The following is a 20,307-nucleotide window of genomic DNA, read 5'->3' on the forward strand; positions in this document are numbered from 1 at the left end:
TTTTGCTTTTAAAGACGGACATTTTTTCCCTAATTAAAAAGTCGTTTCAGTCGTTTTTATTATCGTTGTGTAATGTTTGCATTGAAAAGTCCCGTAAAATCACTGAACGACGTCATTTTGACCAAACGAAAAGCAAACGGCCGAACGATGGATTTTAAGCGGACTGAAAGACAACGATAAGCGAATCTTTAACGATAACTGCACGACGGGCGCAAGATAGACGCAATGATTATCGCCTAAATGTTGGCTTTTGAGAGAATTTTGAGCGATAATCGTTGTCTAAATGGGCCTTTAGCGTCTGTAAGGGGCTGATATTGTTCTTGCCGGACTCCAACTAGCTCTTGGGTTCAGGGAATACAGGCATGCAGGACTTTCCCTGTTGACCAATCAAGGAGGACAAACCATGGAGTTAACTGTGCAGTTGTCTGTCATAACCTTGGAAGAAAAAGGGGTACGTCAAAGTCCTTTTCAGGGGAGTTATGAGCTTCTCTTCCCTGGCAGCGGCTCCTGTAACTCTTGACCCGCTAGGTCCTTTTTTTCCTTTTATTGGTGCAGAAAGTCAGAAGCCGTGTGTGTGAAGCTGTAAATTGTGCCCAATGACGTAGCTCTGTGCAATGGGCGGATTCGTTTGCGCCGCGCTTTGCCGCTGGCTACTACTTTCATCACTGGTTCTTCACTGCCAACATCAAAAATTTAGGACCCAGGTTCAGGCCTAGGCAGGGCACTCTAAGGGTGTGTTCGCCGTGGTAGGTGGTGAGGACTTGCTATGCAGGCAGCAGTTTCTCTTCTCACAAGAAGCTACAACTCTCACAGCAAGGAATCCTGGGATCATTATCCCACACCTCTGCTCTGCCTGGTGGCTGGCTGTCCTGTGCTTCTGTCTCTTCTGCAGTACATCTTGCAATTGTCTATAATACAGTAAATTGTATAATTGCTGCTTTAGCGCCATGTCCGACTCCAGACAAGGGCCATCCAGAGCTTTGTTCTAACTGCGTTCCATTGCGACAAGCAGACGTAGAACAAATTACCGGCACCCTTTTGCCCAGCCTATACAAATACACGAGTCGATACCCAAAATATTGATACCAATAAAAACCTACATTCGGAAGCACAAAAATCAAGTCCTCATATGGTCATGTTGACGGAAAAATAAAGTTATGGCTTTGAAAAGTAGAGCTGGAGATAAAAAAAAAAAAAAAAAATCCCCCCCCCCCCCCTAAAATTTTTTCCTTATTGCCAAAAATGGTCATGTCTTTAAAGGGTTTAGGAGCCATGACCCCTTCACTGCTTACACAGGCGCATTGGCTCATCCATATAGATATCTGTCTATTATTGCAGCTCTGAATCTTGACCATATTTTAATGTCCTAACGATGGTTCTAAAAATTGTTTTGTAGGTTATCGATAGGTCTTCAGCAGTGAAAGATAAAAATTACGAGTTGGTCCAGGACTATGAGAGTGAATTATGTGAGGTGCAAAAGAAAAACCAGGAGTTGCTGCTTCAGTGTCGGTCTCTTGAACAGCATGGCACGAGATGGTCTAAGGAGGCAGCAAAGGAGCTTAAGAGCCGTCAAGCTGAATATATGAATCAACTGATAATTAAAAAAACGGATATGATGACGGTATGTATGCCACGTGACCCCACACTACTAATAAAGTAAGGTTTGTCACTGGAGGATTTTAACGTAATTTTTCTTATGTGTAGCTTGTTGTAGATGACCTGTCTGAGGCCCAAGTGGAGCTAAATGGTATAGAAACTGATCTGAAAAAAGAAATGCAATGCAAAAAAGAATTCACGGTGTGGCTGGAAGAGTTTAAAGACCTGCACTGTGATACCACAAGGCTGAGCGACCGAGTACTTGGGGAAAACAGGCGCATTGCTGGACTCATCGAACATCTAACAAGGAGACTGAAGGTAAATAAAATGGACTGTGGGTTCCCGAATTGTTTTTGGTGATAAAGTAGCTTAGTAAATTGCACACAGAAAAGCGAATTATAAGCTTTTATGATTGTATATAAAATAAAATAATGCATTTCTGTAGGTTATACAGTGGGGCAAAAAAGTATTTAGTCAGATACCAATTGTACAAGTTCTCCCACTTAAAAAGATGAGGCCTGTAATTGACATCATAGGTAGACCTCAACTATGAGAGACAACATGATAAAACACATCCAGAGAATCACATTGTCTGATTTTTAACAAATTTATTTGCAAGTTATGGTGGAAAATAGGTATTTTGTCACCTACAAACAAGCAAGATTTCTGGATCTCACCTGTGGGTAGGCCACATGCTTTTTGTGGCTGCGTGTTCTCTTCTTTCAGAGTGGTGTTCACGGCATCCGTGGGTGCAGATCGCCACTGGGTATTGTCAGGGATGGCCGCTGACAGTGGTATATTCCGGGCCTCAAGCCTTACTTTAGTCCCTGGCTTTGGTGTAGCACACGTGGTGGGTGGGCTTGGACAGGGGAGGGCTCTTTCTTTCTCCTGGCCTCCACTCAGTTTACTGTCGCCAGGGGCGGGCTTCCTTTACTTGGTTCCTTCTCATCTAATCACCTTCAGGATGCCTGCATTTCAGTGAAAAATTTTCGCCCCCCCCCCCCCCCCCCCCCCTCCACAAGGGTGGCTATATTTTTTTATTTTTTTTTACTGGTTATTGACTGATATGTATGCCAGTCTTGAGCGGCAGATAGTTGATATTATGACCACCTATGCTCTGCTAATGTGCCCACACAATAAGGAGTGGAGAAAGTACATGGCTACGTAATACAACCTCTAACAGCAGAGAGCGTCAACATCGCTGAACGTTTCCTTTTAAAGGCTTGAGTGCTGCCATCAACACTGATTACATCATGCATAATGTATGAGTTTTATTGTGCAAACGTTTTAGGCAGGTGTGGGAAAAAAAGTAACTAAAAACGTTCTATTTTTAAAAACCCTCTAACAAAAACTAATGTTGCAGAGTCAATTAGCACAGTGGGTGAAGAGAGAATTCTAAATCAAAGCAATATTTTGTGTGACTATCCTTTTGCGTTCAGAACAGTATCCATTCTTTGTATGCTTGCACACAGTTTTTGAAGGAACGTGGCAGGGAGTTTGGTCCTAACACCTCCCAATAATCTGGTCAGAACGGCCCGGGTGACAGTTAATTTGTCCATATAGCCATCCTGCATCTTACTACTGGTGCCTACACCTCAGAAGATCTTATTTCAAAAGGACCCCTCTTCCATCCCAGTATGTCCATACTTTAGTCAACGGCATGGCTGTTGAGGCTGTCATGTTAAGAACTTGTGGCTTCTTGGAACAAGTCATTCAGACTGTTAGCCAAGAAATCTTCCTCAAGTATATACCACAGTGTCTGGAAGTCTTTCTTCTACTGGTGTGAACGGAAGAAATTTCACCCTTTGCTTTAGTTCGCCGAGACAAAATTATATTCCTTAATGCCAAAAGTCGAGCCATCCTCAAAGAGTTCAAATACATATGGAAACAATCGTGGTTGCTTGGTTGTTTCCATGTCTCACGTTCATGGTGAGTGTTTGGTCAGACCACCACAGATAAATTTTTTTATGGTAGATCTAGTTGATATTTAAAAAAAAACTCTTAATCCGTTTCATGCATGACATCTACTTTTCAGAAAAGGACTAGTAATTAGGAAATTATAGTACCAGTGTTCCTGGTGGCGCAATGCACTACACAGCTGTGCTACATGGTACATCCATTATGATCACACAACACACAAACAGCTCTACTACATCCATCTTGATTCTCACGCAAGACAGTTTGGCTCCTCTCACAGCAGTGACATCACTGCAGGTCATTCAGGCCCCTGGATCTCTGGGGGGTAGGGGGGGGCAGTAGGTCAGTGTCTTCTGTCAGGACCGCTGAGTTGTCTGAGATAACATCAGACTTGTATTCTCATTTGTAGTTTTTGTTGTCGCCTTTTTTAAGAGCCCTAACTGTGGTGTTCTTCTGTCGGTCAGACTCTGTGTTTTATATATGTTGTAGGACCTTCGATGATGGAGGGCGGAGCATGAAAAAGCACTCATACATACATACATACATACATACATACATACCTACTGACAAGTTGTCGTTAGTAGTTCGATAGAACAAGCTGATGTAATTTCTTTCTGGCCATATTGTTCCAGTGAGCTCCACCTTCTGCTGAGCACTTCTAAAGGGTGTTCATTAACCCCTTAGTGACCAAGCCTGTTTACGCCTTAATGACCAGGCCAAATTTTGCAAATCTGACATGTGTCACTTTAACATGGAAAAACACCAGAAAGGTTTTGCATATCCAAGCGATTCTGACATTGTTTTTTCGCCACATGTTGTACTTCATTTAGGCGGAAAAAAAAGACCGATAGAAATTGTGTTTATTTATTAAAAGCGCCAAAATTGGGAAAATTTTGAAAAAATCGTCATTTTTTCACATTTCCAACTGCAATATCTTAAATATGTGCAAACATAATATAGAAATTTTTGCTAAGATTTATATTTCCACCCGTTTACTTTATTTTGGGCGCACATTGGAAAAACTTTTGTTTTTTTTTTAACTATTTAGGAGACGTACAAATTTAACATTACTTTTTAGCATTTTGAGGAACACTTTGTTTTCCTATACCAAGCCGAGATTGGAAAGGCTCATGAGTGTCAGAATAATAGATACCCCCCCAAATGACCTCATTTTAAAAACTACACCCCTTAATATATTCACTGAGGGGTGTCATGAGTATTTTGACCCCACAGTTTTTTTTCAGGAATTAATTCAATTTAGAGGAGAAAAAGTAAAATTTCATATTTTTGCAAATCTGTCATTTTAAAGACATATTTTTTTCCTATAGTTTACATGAAAATCAGGATTTACACCCCAAAATGGATACCCCTATTTCTCCCGTGTTCAGAAATATACCCATTGTGGCCCTATTGTTATATCTGAGTCCACAACGGGGCCCAAAATGAAAGGAGTAGTCAGTGTCTTTCAAAACAGAAATTTTGCTTGAAGTCCTTTTAGGCCCCATAGCACACATGTAGAGTTCTTGAGCGCCCAAAACCATAGAAAACCCCCACAAATGACCCCATTTTGAAAACTAGACCCCTTAAGGAATTTATCTAGGGGTGTACTGCATATTTTGACCCCACAGTTTTTGAATGAATTCAAACCAAGCAAAAGGAAAAAATTGTGATTTTCGTTTTTTCGGCAATTCTGTAATTTTAAAAACAGCTTTTTTTGTACAGCACACATATGAAGGAAGACTTGCACCCAAAAATGGATACCCCTGTTTGTCCCGTGTTCAGAGACATACCCATTGTGGCCCTAATCTTATGTCTGGATACACAACGGAGCCCAAAATGAAAGGAGCGACCAGTGGCTTTCGGAACACAAATTTTGCTTGAAGTCCTTTTAGGCCCCATTGCCCACTTGTAGAGTTCTTGAGCGCCCAAAACCATAGAGAACCCCCACAAATGACCCCATTTTGAAAACTAGACTCCTTAATGAATTTATCTAGGGGTGTACTGCGTATTTTGACCCCACAGTTTTTGAATAAATTCAAGCAAAGCAAAAGGAAAAAATTTGGATTTTTGTTTTTTTGGCAATTCTGTCATTTTAAAAACAGCTTTTTTTGTACAGCACACATATGAAGGAAGACTTGCACCCCAAAATGGATACCCCTGTTTGTACTGTTTTCAGAAATATACCCATTGTAGCCCTAATCTTATGTCTGCATGCACAACGGGGCCCAAAATAAAAGGAGTAATCGGTGGCTTTCAGAACATAGATTTTGCTTGAAGTCCTTTTAGGCCCCATTGCCCACTTGTAGAGTTCTTGAGCGCCCAAAACCATATAGAACCCCCACAAATGACCCCATTTTAAAAACTAGACCCCTTAACGAATTTATCTAGGGATGTACTGCATATTTTGACCCCACAGTTTTTGAATAAATTCAAGCAAAGCAAAAGGAAAAAAATAGGATTTTCATTTTTTGGGCTATTGTGTCAATTTAAAAACAGTTTTTTTTGTACAGCACACATATAAATGAAGGCTTTCACCCCAAAATGGATACCCCTGTTTGTCCCGTGTTCAGAAACATACCCATTGTGGCCCTAATAGACTTACAGGACCCATGGCTAGGCCTACAATGAAAGGAATACCCGTTGGATTTCAGGGTACCACTGAATAAATTTCAGGCCCCATTGCCCACTTATAGAGCCATTGAGCGGCCAAAACTATAAAGAACCCCCTCAAATGACCCCATTTTGAAAACTAGACCCCTTAGGAAATTCATCTAGGGGTGTACTGCGTATTTTGACCCCACAGTATTTGAATGAATCTAAGCAAAGCAGAAGGAAAAAGTTACGATTTTCAATTTTTTTGGCAATTTTTTCAATTTAAAAACAGTTTTTTTGTACAGTGCACATAGGAATGAAGACGTTCACCCCAAAATGGATACCCCCGTTTGTCCCGAGTTCAGAAACATACCCATTGTGGCCCTAATCTACTTACAGAACGCATGGCAAGGCCTATAAAGGACGGAACACCTGTTGGATTTTAGGGCACAACTGAATAAATTCCAGGCCCCATTGCTTATTTGTACAGAATAAAGATTGACTCCCTAAAAATTCCCCCCCTCCCCCACACACTCCGCGCCCTTTTTGGCGTTCGCAAATCTTAGATAAAAGTAAAAATGTGAACTGTGTAGTATTTCCGAAGACAGGGGTAATTACGGAGGCTGGTTGGAATGGGCCCATGGGGCAATAAAACCGGGTATCCCCCCCCCCCTCCTCTCATGCTTTTTGGGGGTATTTCATGACCTCAGTGGCGGGTATGGGGTGTAAAAAGTGGCGTTCCGTGAGTCTCCGTAAGCTTGATGAGGTGCGGCGGTCTCACACAGAAGGCGCTCAACAAGGTGCTCCTGGAACTGCAGGAAGGCGAACGTTCCCGGGGCTTCTTGTAAAATACGTATCACAGGTAGCGGTCTGAATAACGCCGGGCTCACGCGGGTGCAGGCGGAATCCGCTTGCGGAGGCCCACAGCGGATCCCATCTGTGAGCCCGGCTGTGACCCTGCGTACGGCTGCGTAATGTACTGCGCATAACTGCCTACTCACACAGGCGGTCATGCACAGTACACCTTTGTTTGTATTTCCCGCACCATCGCTTAGCGATGACCCGGGTACCCGCAGCCCGTATACAATGTAGTTGCGTATGGGCTGCGGGTATATCCGCGACCATGGAGCACAATGGGCTCTATGTTGCCGATATCCGCAGTAAAATAGAACATGCTGCGTTCTCTTTTCTGCGAGTGGATTACGCAATTCCGACCCGCTAATGTGAGCGGAATTGTGTAATCCAATGCGATTGATCTGCGTATTACCGCGGATCAGAAGCATGCAGAATCCGTAATTCCTATCCGGTCATGTGAGACCGGCCTAAGGTAGATCGCTACCTTTTTATCACGTGATCGGGGACCGCTCAACGAGGCCACCCGTCACTGCTCCAGGCTCTCTGTGACCGTTGGTCGCTGGGAGCAAGGAGATTTTAAATTTCCTGGGCTCCCCGACTGCTGCGCATGTGTCCGGCTTTTTGCCGGCAATCGCATGTGCAGAATTCGGGAAGGTCCACGGAGGAAGATCGCGTCGGGATTCAAATACGCAGGCCTCCGGTAAAAAGTTTCATCTCCTCTCACCGATCGCATCAGTGAGGGGAGATGAAACTTCTAATTTTTTTTTTTACTTTTACGTGATCGCCATTATTGGATAATGGCGAACACGTGACCAGGAACCGCTCACTGCGGACCCCCATTAAATCTCCATGCTCTTGGCTACGTTTTGTAGCCAGGAGCAGGGAAAATTTAAATTATCCTGGCAATCCACAGCTTTTGCGCATGCGCCCGCCATTTTGGCGACGGGCGCGTGTGCAAAAGCTGTGGTAAGGTCCGCGGATAAATCTGGGGGCCTTAGGTACGTACTTTCATCCTCCCTCACGGATATGATCCATGAGGGGAGATGAAACGTACGCTTTTTAAACTTTTCAAAACTTTTTTTTACTTTTTTTTTTTTTAACTTTTTTACACTTTTTTTTCACTCTACATGATCACTGTCATCCATTGGATAACAGTGATCATGTCCCCGGTATAATCTCTGCTCCTAGCTACACATGGCAGCCAGGAGCAGAGGAATTTTAAATTCCCCGGGGCTCGAGCCCGTCTGTGCACGCGCCCGATGTCAATCATCGGGCGCGCATGCGCAGACGGGGATTCGGGTCCCGGGACATCGGGACACCGCTGAGGACTGGGGGTGAGTATTTTCACCTCCCCTCATGGATCCGAGGGGAGGTGAAACTGAGGGGAGGTGAAACTGACTTTTTTAAAACTTTTTTTTTACTTTTTCGCGATCGCCGCTAACCATTGGATAACGGCGATCGCGGTACCGGGGACCGCTCTCCGCAGTCCCCGCTGACATCTCCTGCCTCCCGGCTACCTACAGGAGCCGGGAGCCAGGAGATTTTAAATCTCCCGCGCCGCCGGGCCTTCTGCGCATGCGGCTGACGTAATGCCGCCTGGCGCGCATGCGCAGAAGACCGGCTTCGGGCCCCGGAGCGGCAGGAGAGCGGGGAGCAGCGTGCTGGACCTGGGTGAGTAATTTCAGCTGCTCCGATGGATCCGATCCATCAGAGCAGCTGAATCTTTAACTTTTGTGTACTTTTGTTTACTTTTTTTGCGATCGGCGCTATCCATTGCATAGCGCCGATCGCAATGCCGGGGGGGTGCCCGAACAGCCCGGGATGACAGCTCCATGCTGTCAGCTACCTGCGGACACCGACAGCATGGAGCTGTCACGTCCACAGCCCGAGGGGCACTATTCTCTGCAGGAAGCATGTTTTTACGTCCTCAGAGAATAGAGCCCACTTCGGGAGGACGTAAAAACACTATGGGCTGGTCGTTAAGGGGTTAAATGTTGATGCACCAACAAATATTTGTTAAAGCATATGACTGAAAACATTTAGTTTCTGTTTTGTGATACCTTTTTAACACTTGGAAGATATCATGGAAATTCTGTAATGTTTGTTCACAGATAATCGTTCAGCCTAAAATAAAGCGAGACACGGTGACGTATCTCAAGAGTTTAGATGCCGACTTGGAAAAGAAGAAAAAAGAAAATAAGGAACTGCTGCAAAAGATACAACAAATTGCACCATCTGTCAATTCTGACATCTTAGAAGAAGAAAATGTACGATTGCGTGAAACTCTGAAAGATGTCCAGGCGGAATTAAAGGTATAGTAGTTCAACATGCATTAAGAATCTGTTTCTATGCTTTTACTGGACTGTGCTAGGGTCAGATAGGTCATCGATGTTGACCTAAATTATACAATCCTCCGGACTCTTACGTAGTCCTTGCCTGCACCATTTAAGGCTTAATCAAGTGCAGCTGAAATATTATTGCTACTTGGTTTATGTAATGGGGAGTTGCTGCATGTCGGGCCTTTTTTTTTTTTTTTTTTTTTTTTTTTTAGCCAACACAAGTAACTTTTCATTTGCTTAGAACTTTTTATGAAGCCATACCATTCAAATAAAGGGTAGGAATATAGATTTTGTGGCTTGACCTTGATATACTTTTTACCTCGGTAAAAGTACCGTATTTTCCGCTTTATAAGACGCACCGGTCTATATCACAGCGGTGCGTCTTTGACGCAGGAGGAAGGAAGGAAGCCGTTTGGTGGAGGCGGGGAGCAGCAGTAGTACCCACCGGCGCTCACCACCAATCACAGGTATGTATGGGCAGCAGTGGGGAGGAGACTGGTTGCACATTTGTTTGTGTGATCGCGAGTTTAACACACAATCGCGCGAACTACATCGCGTTCGCGCTGTAAATTCGCGATCGCGCTAAAATGGCGATCGGAACGAAGTTTTTGGCATATTTGCTTTAGAAGACTTAGCAACTCCTCCCCCCCCCCCCCCCCTCCCCACCCTGCTTTGGAGGGGTAAAAAGTGCATCTTATAAAGTGCAAAATACGTACGGTATGCGGTTCAAGGGAGTAGTAACTTTATACACCTGAGCATCTTCCTAGTTGTGGGCAGAAGCCTCTTGTCCACTCCCAAATGTTATGGGAAATCATCAATCTCCATATGTGTAACATACATATTTCACCCCTCTGCATTGTAAGGGCTGAAATGAATTGATGTGCTGCAGAGTTGAGAAATCCAAATAGTCAATTTGTGTGTTCAAATCTCATAAACGGAGCTGCTGTTGTATCCTCTGGGGATGTTCCATGTGGATTTGTGCACAAACACAAGGATTCACTCTGATATGCTGTTGTCCTATCTGGCTTATTTGTTTTGCTCTGACATGCAGGGTCTACTCTTTTACACATGGCAAAACTAATCGTATAAATTCAGTATCTATTACACTGTTTCCTAAAAAAAAAAAAAAAAAAGTTCTCTACTGCCACTTATATAATGTGCCTTAGTTGAAAGTTCAAAGTTCATGATTTCTCATTTGCTTTTTTTATCATTCAGAAGTAGAAGCTGTATTCAAATGATCTTACAGCTGAGCTGCTCTAATCTAGCGGACTATTGTTTTGTAGCCCTGCAGTTATTGTTGGACGGCTTCCTAGTCTTTCCTCCCCTCACTTGGCAGTTTTGAAGTAATCTTGGGAGCTTTACAATGTTCTGTGCCAGTGTATAGTCTATGCAAGCCTAGCAGAAGGCATCCTTTCAACCAATTACATGCATTAATGTCCTAGAGATGACTCGTGTCTACTGGTGTTTTGCAGGAAAAGCAGCATCTGGTCCAGAGTCTGGAAAATGAGCTGAGCTCTGCCAAAGCAGATGCCAAAGAAAAAGCGGAGAAGGCATTACTGCTGGAAGAGCAGCTGCGCTCCAACACCGCAGAGTCCGCGCTTTCTGAGATGGAGGTTAAGATGAATGAAAAGGAAAAGCATTTCCAGGCAGCGCTGGAGGAAATACAGGTTCTCCAGGTAAAATAGGCAATGCCAAAATACACTGCTCTACTAACCATTTAGCTGTAGGCGCTTCCTGCATGAAACTTGGCCGGTACTTTGCGTCTTGGTAGTGGTAAAGTAAGGAGGGCCAGGTAGAAGTTTGTGTAAGGAGAGGAGGAGGCAGGGCTTTTCATGGTAAAAAGTAATCCAGGTTCGTTTCCAGGTAGCAACAGATTTTTTTTCTCCACCTCTCTAGAAGTAATCTGTTGGGGAGCATTCACGTAGGCATCTTTTTTCCATCTGTGAGCTGTCCATGGACCCATTAAAGACTGTTTGTGCAAGATCGCTTGATTGAAAAATCGCAGCATGCCCTCCTGAGTACTACAGTAGTGCTCCAGAGCGCTATATAGTCCTCTGTCCACTTCTTGCACTCGTGAGTACAGAAAACAAATGGGAAGCGGAATCCTCATCGTTCACCCTTCTATTCCAGCCAAGATAACGATGGGACCTAGAGAGGGGGATATCCTACTGGACCTCGGGGATGTAGCATTAGCCTTTAGACTGCTCTCTCTCAGATCTCTGTACTCTTGGAATCGATGGTAGTGGTAGAAAAAAGTGAAGCAGCTGATTTTTGTACAGGTTAGGTTATATTTAGAGATGAGTGAGTATACTTGCTAAGGCACATTACTCGAGCGAGTAGTGCCTTAGCCGAGTATCTCCCCGCTCATCTCTAAAGATTCGGAGGCTGGCGGCGGAGAGCGGGGAGGAACGGAGGGGAGATCTCTCTCTCCCGCCCCCCCCCCCCCCCCGCCCGGTCCTTCCTGCTCCCCGCCGCAACTCACCTGTCACCCGCGCCGGCCCCCAAATCTTTAGAGACGAGCGGGGAGATACTCGGCTAAGGCACTACTCGCTCGAGTAATGTGCCTTAGCGAGTATACTCGCTCATCTCTAGTTATATTCTTTTAATATGGGTCGATTCTCAGCCCCATGTTATGATTGTCGATCTTCAAGCATTGACAAGATCAACACTGTTTTACTTTCCTTATTACATGATCCGGCTATAGATGTCTCAGTTCAGACGGGGAGTTATGTGGCTGACCAGCAAACCTTTTTATGAAGAGCAACGATCAGCTGACAAATGAGCGTTCACTAGTTCGTCGGCGGATTGTCTGTGCCTTTTTACACTGCCCAAGCAAAGAACGTTATGTGCAACAATCAGGCCGTGTAAAAGGGCATTAAGACAATGCATCTCTATGAATGTTATTCCATGAGTCGTCTTTAACGGATTCAGTGCTGCCTTTTATGGGTTAATGGCTACTTTGCTGTTTACTCCTAAGACTGCTATATGTAAGTATTCAGATGATTGGGAAGTCTTCCCCTCTGTACATGTAGTCTTGTGTATGGTAATATTTGCGCACTATTTGTTGTAGGGCTCGTTGTAGGCCCTTAAACACTTTCAGCTGTTTTCACAAATCTGATAAAACTTGGTTTTGACTTTGGGGCTTAACTTTTTTCTTTCTTAAACAAGGAAAAGGTTTCCAAAGGTGCAGCACCCTACAAGAATGAAATAGAGCGCCTCAGAGATCAAGTCGTGAAGGGCGAGATGGACAGAATGAAGCTGACCAAATCTACAGAGCAGCAGTAAGTATGTCCGGTTTAGCTGTGTGTGATATAAAAAATATGCATCATGAATAAAATCCACTTCATCAATCCCCCGAAAAGCCCCTTTACACTCGTTGATCTGCTTTTCCTTAGACCAAATGGTACAATGATGGTGTTTAAATCGATTCTTTAAATATTCTATCTGTCATAACATACAAAAGAGTTAACCTCCTAACTATAGCCCTTTTTAGACCTCAGACATCCGCAGTACAGATTTTTATGTATTCTTTTAAAATCCTCTGCTTTCCCACGGCATTCGCAGCCCGTCCGCAGTGTCAGCTGTGGGTGGGTCGCAAATCGGACAGCTTCCATTGACTTCAATGGAAGCCGTCCTTGCGGGAACCATACTGAAATGGAGCATGCTGTGATTTGTTTTCCGGACCAAAAGATCTGCAAAGCAAATCCGCAAGCTTTACTTCCATTGCGGACACCCATGCTTCCTTATGGGCGGCTTGAATTTCGGATCCTCTGCAATTCAAATCCACCCATGGACATTGGGCCTTAGGGAACCTCTTCCCCACACATATGATGTGATGAAGAATGCTATAATGGACTGCCTATAGGGAAGAAAAGTAAAGGTGCATTAGTGCCAACAAGCTCAATGGCAGAACGCAGTATATGGCTTGTGCTGGGGAATGCACCATCTAGGAAGTCCAGCATGGTAAAGCAGTAGGGAACCAGTTTAACAATCTGTCCTCGTCCACACAAAACAGGGAAAAAAACAAAGTGAGGGGGGGGGGGGGGGGGGAGAGGCATCCTTTCTAAAGGGTCAGGGGGCTGTAGTTGGATGGAATTTTAATGAAACCAGTTAAAACCCCATCTTAATAGTATACAGGGAGAATTAACCCTCCTCATTGTGCTGCTATGTAGACTGTAAGGGGAAATATAGTAAGCTTGATCTGGAAGGAAATAAAAATTCACATGTCTGCAGAGATTTTGCAGCCCTCCAGGCAATTCAGCAGCTCTAGAGCCCTTGGGAGATGCTTTTTTTTTGTTGTAGGACCACAGAACGTTGTGACTAGTCACTGGAGGGGATTTTTCTTGATACTCTCAATAAGCCACACTAAAATGTATTTCTTCATGCTCCCTAGAATTTCATCCTTGAAAGCTTGTGTAGAGGACAAAGAAGAACGCTTACGAAAATTAAGAGAGCAGCTCAGAAGATCACAAAAAGACCTAGATGATACAGGCATGTAAATGAGGCTTCAATCCTTAGAGGAGGGTGTTCCTTGATCATATCAGAAAAATTAAAAATATTTCTTATGTTTTTCCTTAGTTGGTCCTGGAAGCTCCAGCGCCCCAGCGTACCCTCTGACTTGCGGCGATGGTAGTGGCATCGTGCAGAGCACGGCTATGCTTGTGCTACAGTCAAAGAATGCTGAGCTGAAAAGGGAAATTGCGCAGTACAAGAGAAAATGCCATCAGTTGTCAAGGTATGGCTGCCATCTCTCCTGCCTTAGCTTCTCTAAACTATGCGGTAAGAGTAGGGCATTTCTAGGAAGTGTTATAAAGCACTTGGGGATGACAAACTCCACCTCTTACCATACGTCAGAGAAAAGGGGGGTCTTAAATGCAAAAAAGCTTCTCCTTCTATACAGCTCACAAATGGCCTCTTATGGTATATGCTGCATACTGCAGCAGAGCCACACTTCAGGCTCCTTCCCACAGGGGTGGATCACAGCATTTTACCACCGTGGGAGACGGCGGTGAGCGGTCTATGGATGCAATAGTGTATTATGTTTTTTGTTTAGTTTTTCTATGGTGGTGGGGGAATGCCAAACCTTATGCTACATTTGAAGAAAAGAAACACCATTGACCAAAATGTCTTTGTTAAACTACAAGTAATGTCCAACTGCAGCAGGACCCCTGCTGAACGGGGCAATGGTAAGTACATGTGACCAGCGCTCTATTCATTGTGTACAGATAGCTGAGTGATACATTGTTACCTCAGTTGGTCCTATAGAAGTGAATGGCGCAGCAGTCACACATGCACACTACCACTCCGTTCAGTAGGGGGGCTTCAAATGCACCATTCTCGTGATCACTGGGAGTTTATCCTGAGGATGTCCTGAATGGCTTTTGGTTGGAAACCCCCTTCTAACTTGTCCATCTTCTAATGATGGGATGATTTTCTGACCATATATTTATTTTAAGCCTTTGCAATCCAATTTTGGATTCAGGGTTTCCTAGGGGGCTTTCTCTTTCTGCCATTATCCAATGGCGCCATCTGCTGGCTAAAGCCAGTACTGCGGTATGGGACATGCTGGAGAGGCCCCTGACAACAGAGCAGCCAGTAATCTACAGTAAGAATACCCTGCCAGATATCTTTTTGACATTGACGTCTGAAGACATTCTGATTGAAGGCTGTACAGCTCCAGACTGGATTGGAAAGGGTTAAATGTTGATCAGCGGCATTGTGGTTTTCCTAGGAAATACAACCTGTTACTGTTTTGACTTTTTTTCTCTCCTCTCTGCTTTTCCTAGTAACATATCCTCTTATGAAGAAGAGCTTAAACAGCTGAAGAAACAGTCTCCTAAGACCCCTACTACACTCCTTAGTTCATTGCATGATGACATGATGTCTCATAGCAATACAGACCTTTGCAGCGCTACAGAGGTTTCTCCAAGGAAGTCCGAGATGTCGTCTTGCTATATAACTTCACTGGGCAAAACTGGGCTACAGAGAAAGCGGGACTTGTCTCAAAGTAAGACCGTAACTCACAAACCTCCACCAATGTCCCCAAATAGGGAGCGACACAGCGTTCCTGCTAGCTCTCCGGGAAATACTGATCATTACAGAAAGCATCCAGCTTCTCCACACAAGACAGATGGGCCTTTGTTCAGCACTTTAACTGCATCACCTTGCAAAAAGCAAAAGTTGTCAGTGAAAACCGATTCGCCTAAAGAGAAATTCTTTGACGTGAGATCGAAATCTTTACCTTACTGGCCGGACAAGTTTTTTGATAACTCCAACCTTGGCACTTTATCAGGTAATTAAAAGGTGTATTTCTGTATCACAGGGTTGTATGGGCAGTAGACCGTTGTGGAATGTCCTATGTATTCTCTCCAGAGACGTTGAGTTAGATCCTAAATCGTTGCCAGCATGGAGGCAGAGCAGCTCGAGGAGCGGTCTACACGGCTTTTAAGCTTTTGGCTTTTGAGCGATCATTTTGCATGTGAGCCGCTGGGAACTGTATTCAGGGAACAGACCACCCGCTGTTCTCTGACTAAGTTCTCTTTTAGCTGTCAGCCCCGCAGCAGAACAGACTATGTAATCCGCGCTCCCCGGGCAGAACACAGCGTGCAGTCTTTATCAGCTGTTCTGCTGAATGATGGATTTTATGCCAAACTGAAAATCCTCTTTTGGCAGAAAAGTGAAAGATGGGCACATTTACATGCAACTATTATCGCTCAAAAGATGGCTTTTGAGCGAAAAGCGTTGTCTAAATGGGCCTTTAGTGTTAGGTAAACTAGAGAAACGCATGGAAAAGACTAGTTGTTTGACAGTCTAGTTGCTATAGACACACTGCCTGACGGCTATTTAGGCTAAAAGCGAGTGTCACAAAAACTTTTGGAGCTTGTTGACAGGTAGGTACAATAGTGTGTCCACGACTGAACTGGAAGAGTCTGCTGTGGTGTATTTTACTAGGGTTTCAGTGGGAGGCCAGGATTATACAATACACAGAGGTGCTTAAAAGCTATTTGATCAAGGGGTATGGGATATTTTATTCAACATGCATTTACTATATCATTGACAGATCTAAGTACAGAACCTGCCGATGGGAATCCTAGAGGAGAATTGGGTAACCGTCAGATGTTTTGTTTTACACGCTTTATGACAAGACCTCCTATACATTAAACCACTTTTGCCCCCCCCCCCTCCCCCCCCCGTCTGCAATGCCGGCGTGAAGGGCACGGAGATGCAGGAGCACAACTTGCTTCCCAATACTGATTGGTGCAATGATGTGCTTTTTTGACCAAAAGCGAATTCCCTGTAAATATGTAACTAGCATATTGCGATACCTTATTTGAATGAGTCTGTTATGTGTATTTGCTTTGGAAGGTTTGGTCTTGACATAAAGAATGTGATCACTTTGCACGTTTGGGGTGTGAAATACAGTTGGAGTGGGTTATATTACACTCTTGATGCACACTATGCCTCTTCACACTCCCTGCAGTTCACCTGATTGCAGTACATGCCGGACTACACTTTTTACCATAAATGCTTGCTGAAGGGAACTCCTTCAGTAGAGCTCTACACAAGGCCACAGTCACACAGTTCAAGAGGCCAGGGCAGCAGATCATCACCCATAGGGTCCACGGGTCAATATTGGGCTTGCTAAACCCACTTCCAGTTTTCGCAGTCTGTCATACTCCAATAACTGCCAGTAGCACAGTTCAGTCTACATGTACCTAATGCGGGCGGTGGGAGGGGTTGCAGTTATGGTGGCACCATCAATTACCCTAGAACATGAGTACGTGTAGAAGTGATTAATTTGGCCCAAGCATAGAAAGTCCTTTAGCCAAGTAGAGCAATCCAAAAAAATGCAGTTTTACCATCTTACATTTTATACTATTATTTTGGTGCAATATACGGGGTGATGCAAAAACAATGGTGCAAAAGTAAACCAATTTATTTTATTCCATACTTGAATTTGCATAACTGCTAGAATGGCATGAAAAGATAGAAAGGCTCTTCACATTGACGTACCTTACAGATGTTTGATGTAGGTGCCATTGGTGACATAGCAGATGTCAAGTTGATGGTCCTGGTCTGCCCAGATGTATCCTGGCGTATCTACTGTTGCTTTCACGTGGGCAACATTTCTCTCCATTATGTGCCGCAACACAGAGATGATTCTGGTGCTGCAGAAAAACGTACCAAAACCCACAGGTATACCTGTAGATTCTGATGTGGAATACAAAATGGTTCAGTTCCGCTGCAATATCCACATGGCGGCATGCAGCTCTTGGCGCAGAATCTGCCATATGTAATGCAGCACATTTCTGTCGCTGTGAAAGCACCCGTATTGAATCCACTGCAGTCGAGATGCCTTGTTTTAGGTCGTCTAGTATTACAAATGACTGAGTTGTTGTCTTTTCATGTCTTTCTGGCTGTTGTGTCTGTTCGTGTATGACTAAATCTGCCTGACTTTTGCACCATTCTTAGTGAATCACCCTGCATATTGCTGTATAACTCCGAGAGGGTAAGACAAGTGCGCCATGTTTTGGATTATATAAACTGGCTTTGCTTTTGCACCATTGTTTTTGCATTACCCTGCGTTTATAGTTCTCTTTACAATGTAAACCCTGGAAACCCCATCTAGTTGGGCTCGCATAGAGATGTATGGAGCAGTTAGTCGCACTGAAAGCATCAGTTAGTACAAAATTACATGTGGATTTAAGTGTTCGAATCTCCTAGATGGTTCAGGGGACTTAATTTTCAACTAAGATATATATTCTGTTGAAATCACAAGAGTTTAGAAATGGAAACTGATAAATTGTCACTTCACATGTAACTACAAACTATTGGCTATTCTTGTATGTGGGATTTAGCTAAAAGGGAAGTGGTCACTTCCCCACAGCATCACATGTGGAGACGTGGCAGGTTACCTTTAAACAAGAGAAAACCATAAAAACTCCATGAAACCCGGCCCTGATACTCTGGCGCATTACAGTAATTACTTACTATTCGTTTAACCCCTTAGTGACAGCTCTATCGTAAAACTACGTCCTGCTGTTGCAGCACGTGTATGGAGGGAGGTAGCGGCGCTATCTCCCTCCATACAGCGCGGGCATCAGCTGTTTATTACAGCTGACACCCGCGGGCAATAGCTGCGCTCGGCCGTTCGGCCAGCGCGGCTATTAACCCTTTAAATGCCGCTGTCAATTCTGACAGCGGCATTTAAATCCCCCGAACGCTGTTCGGGGGTCCCGCCCGGCCCCCTTCCCCCGCGGTGAGATTGGGGAAGCCGTGCAGGTGTCATGGCAGCCGGGGGCCTAATGAATTGCCCCAGGGCTGCCTTAGCAGACTGCCTCCCAAGCCATCCACACAGGGTGGCTTGAAAGACTGCCTGTAAAAAAGCAGTATGACGTAATGCTATAGCATTACGTCATACTGCAGGAGCGATGAAAGCATCGCATGTTAAAGTCCCCCAGGGGGACTTCAAAGTAATGTAAAAAAAATATTCAAAGTTTTTTTTAATTGTTAAAAAAAAAAAAAAAAGATATAAAAGTTTAAATCACCCCCCTTTTGCCATATCCTTATTAAAAAATCAAAATCATAAAATAAAAATATGTACTTGATATCGCCGCGTCCGTAAAAGTCCGATCTATCAAAGTAGTGCATTATTTTTCCTGCACGGTGAACGTCGTCTGAAAAAAAAAAATAAAGAACGCCAGAAATACACTTTTTTAGTTACCCTGTCTCCCAGAAAAAAACCCAATAAAAAGCGATCAAAAAGTCGTATGTATTCCAAATTGATACTATCGGAAACTACAGGACATCCTGCAAAAAATGAGCCCTTTCTCAACTACGTCGACGAAAAAATAAAAAAGGTATTGCGCGCACAAACTGACCGCAGAAAATAATTGAAAAAAATTAAATATCTTAAAAAAATAAATAAATAAAAGTACTACAGCAAAAAAAATACTATACAAGTTTGGTATCGTAGCAATCGTACTGACCCATAGAATAAAAATATCAGGTCGTTTTTGTTGCAATTTGTGTGGTGTAGAAACGGGACGCACCGAAAGATGGTGGAATGTCGTTTTTTTTCCATTTCTCTCCGCTAAGAATTTTTTAAAAGTTTTTCAGTAAATAATATGGTACAATAAATAGTGCCATTGAAAAATACAACTCATCCCGCAAAAAACAAGCCCACATACAGCGACGTCGGTGGATAAATAAAGGAGCTACGATTTTTTTAAAAGGGAGTAGGAAAAAACAAAAATGGAAAAAAGCAAAAAAGCTCCGTCACTAAGGGGTTAAAGTTGCAATACCAAACGCTTCCCACAAATAACAGAAAAATAGATTGAATCTATTCAAACTTTATAGGAAAAGGCCATATGGAGGTACCTGGGCGCGTACAACCGCCTATTCCCAGCAGTGTGTGGAAAGGCAAAATACCCTACACATGCCACGAACATGATTGGTGCCGTCTCTGGTGAAACAACACCTGCATAACTTTTTTTTTTTTTTTTTTTTTTTTTCCGTCCTTGTAAATATTTGTGGGCTGACAAGTTTTTCTCTCTTGCAGATAAAGCTTTGCACGCTGGAGCAACAACCGAAACAACTAGTGATGTCAATAACTGGTGGGATAAAGCACCAACGGATAAACCCAATGAATGCAAAGCCTCCTGAGCTTCTCCATACACAATATACGAGGCTCCCTCATCTTAGTCTGTACAGTAAAAAAAATGCAATGTGAAAAGAAAAAATTTGAATTCTGCAAAGCCGGATATTGTTCCTTCCAGCTCCAAAAGATAATGATTTTTAGTTTACATTTTAGAATATATTTAATAAAGGGTAAAGTTTTAAGTTTCACGTTCCTTCAGTCAATCTACTAAACCAGTAACCATGTTAAATGTGGCGCTAGATAGTACGCCTATTTACATCATTTACCACTTATTCTAAATCGTCTTGTGTGTTTGTTTTCGAATTTGAGTTTGATGTCTTGATTAACTAAAGTCCAATATTTATTGCT

General features: G+C 43.6%; 1 protein-coding gene across 5 annotated transcripts in view; it reads left to right on the plus strand.

The window, feature by feature from the left end:
* Positions 1-20,307, plus strand: part of LOC136601937 (centromere-associated protein E-like) — a 44,046-nt gene extending 23,739 nt beyond the window's left edge. Inside the window, exons 20-29 of one of the 5 annotated variants that reach the window (XM_066588859.1) lie at positions 1,397-1,621; positions 1,705-1,914; positions 9,072-9,272; positions 10,772-10,975; positions 12,468-12,580; positions 13,693-13,790; positions 13,878-14,034; positions 15,086-15,591; positions 16,360-16,404; positions 19,861-20,307. In XM_066588859.1, coding sequence (XP_066444956.1) covers positions 1,397-1,621; positions 1,705-1,914; positions 9,072-9,272; positions 10,772-10,975; positions 12,468-12,580; positions 13,693-13,790; positions 13,878-14,034; positions 15,086-15,591; positions 16,360-16,404; positions 19,861-19,964 — 1,863 coding nt within the window. In that variant the 3' untranslated portion in view covers positions 19,965-20,307. The remainder of the gene's footprint in view (positions 1-1,396; positions 1,622-1,704; positions 1,915-9,071; positions 9,273-10,771; positions 10,976-12,467; positions 12,581-13,692; positions 13,791-13,877; positions 14,035-15,085; positions 15,592-16,359; positions 16,405-19,860) is intronic. The other 4 variants (XM_066588856.1, XM_066588858.1, XM_066588860.1 and 1 more) reach the window with 4 other exon arrangements.

The sequence above is a fragment of the Eleutherodactylus coqui genome, unplaced genomic scaffold, assembly GCF_035609145.1.
Source record: "Eleutherodactylus coqui strain aEleCoq1 unplaced genomic scaffold, aEleCoq1.hap1 HAP1_SCAFFOLD_269, whole genome shotgun sequence".
In the NCBI taxonomy this organism is placed as follows: Eukaryota; Metazoa; Chordata; class Amphibia; order Anura; family Eleutherodactylidae; genus Eleutherodactylus; species Eleutherodactylus coqui.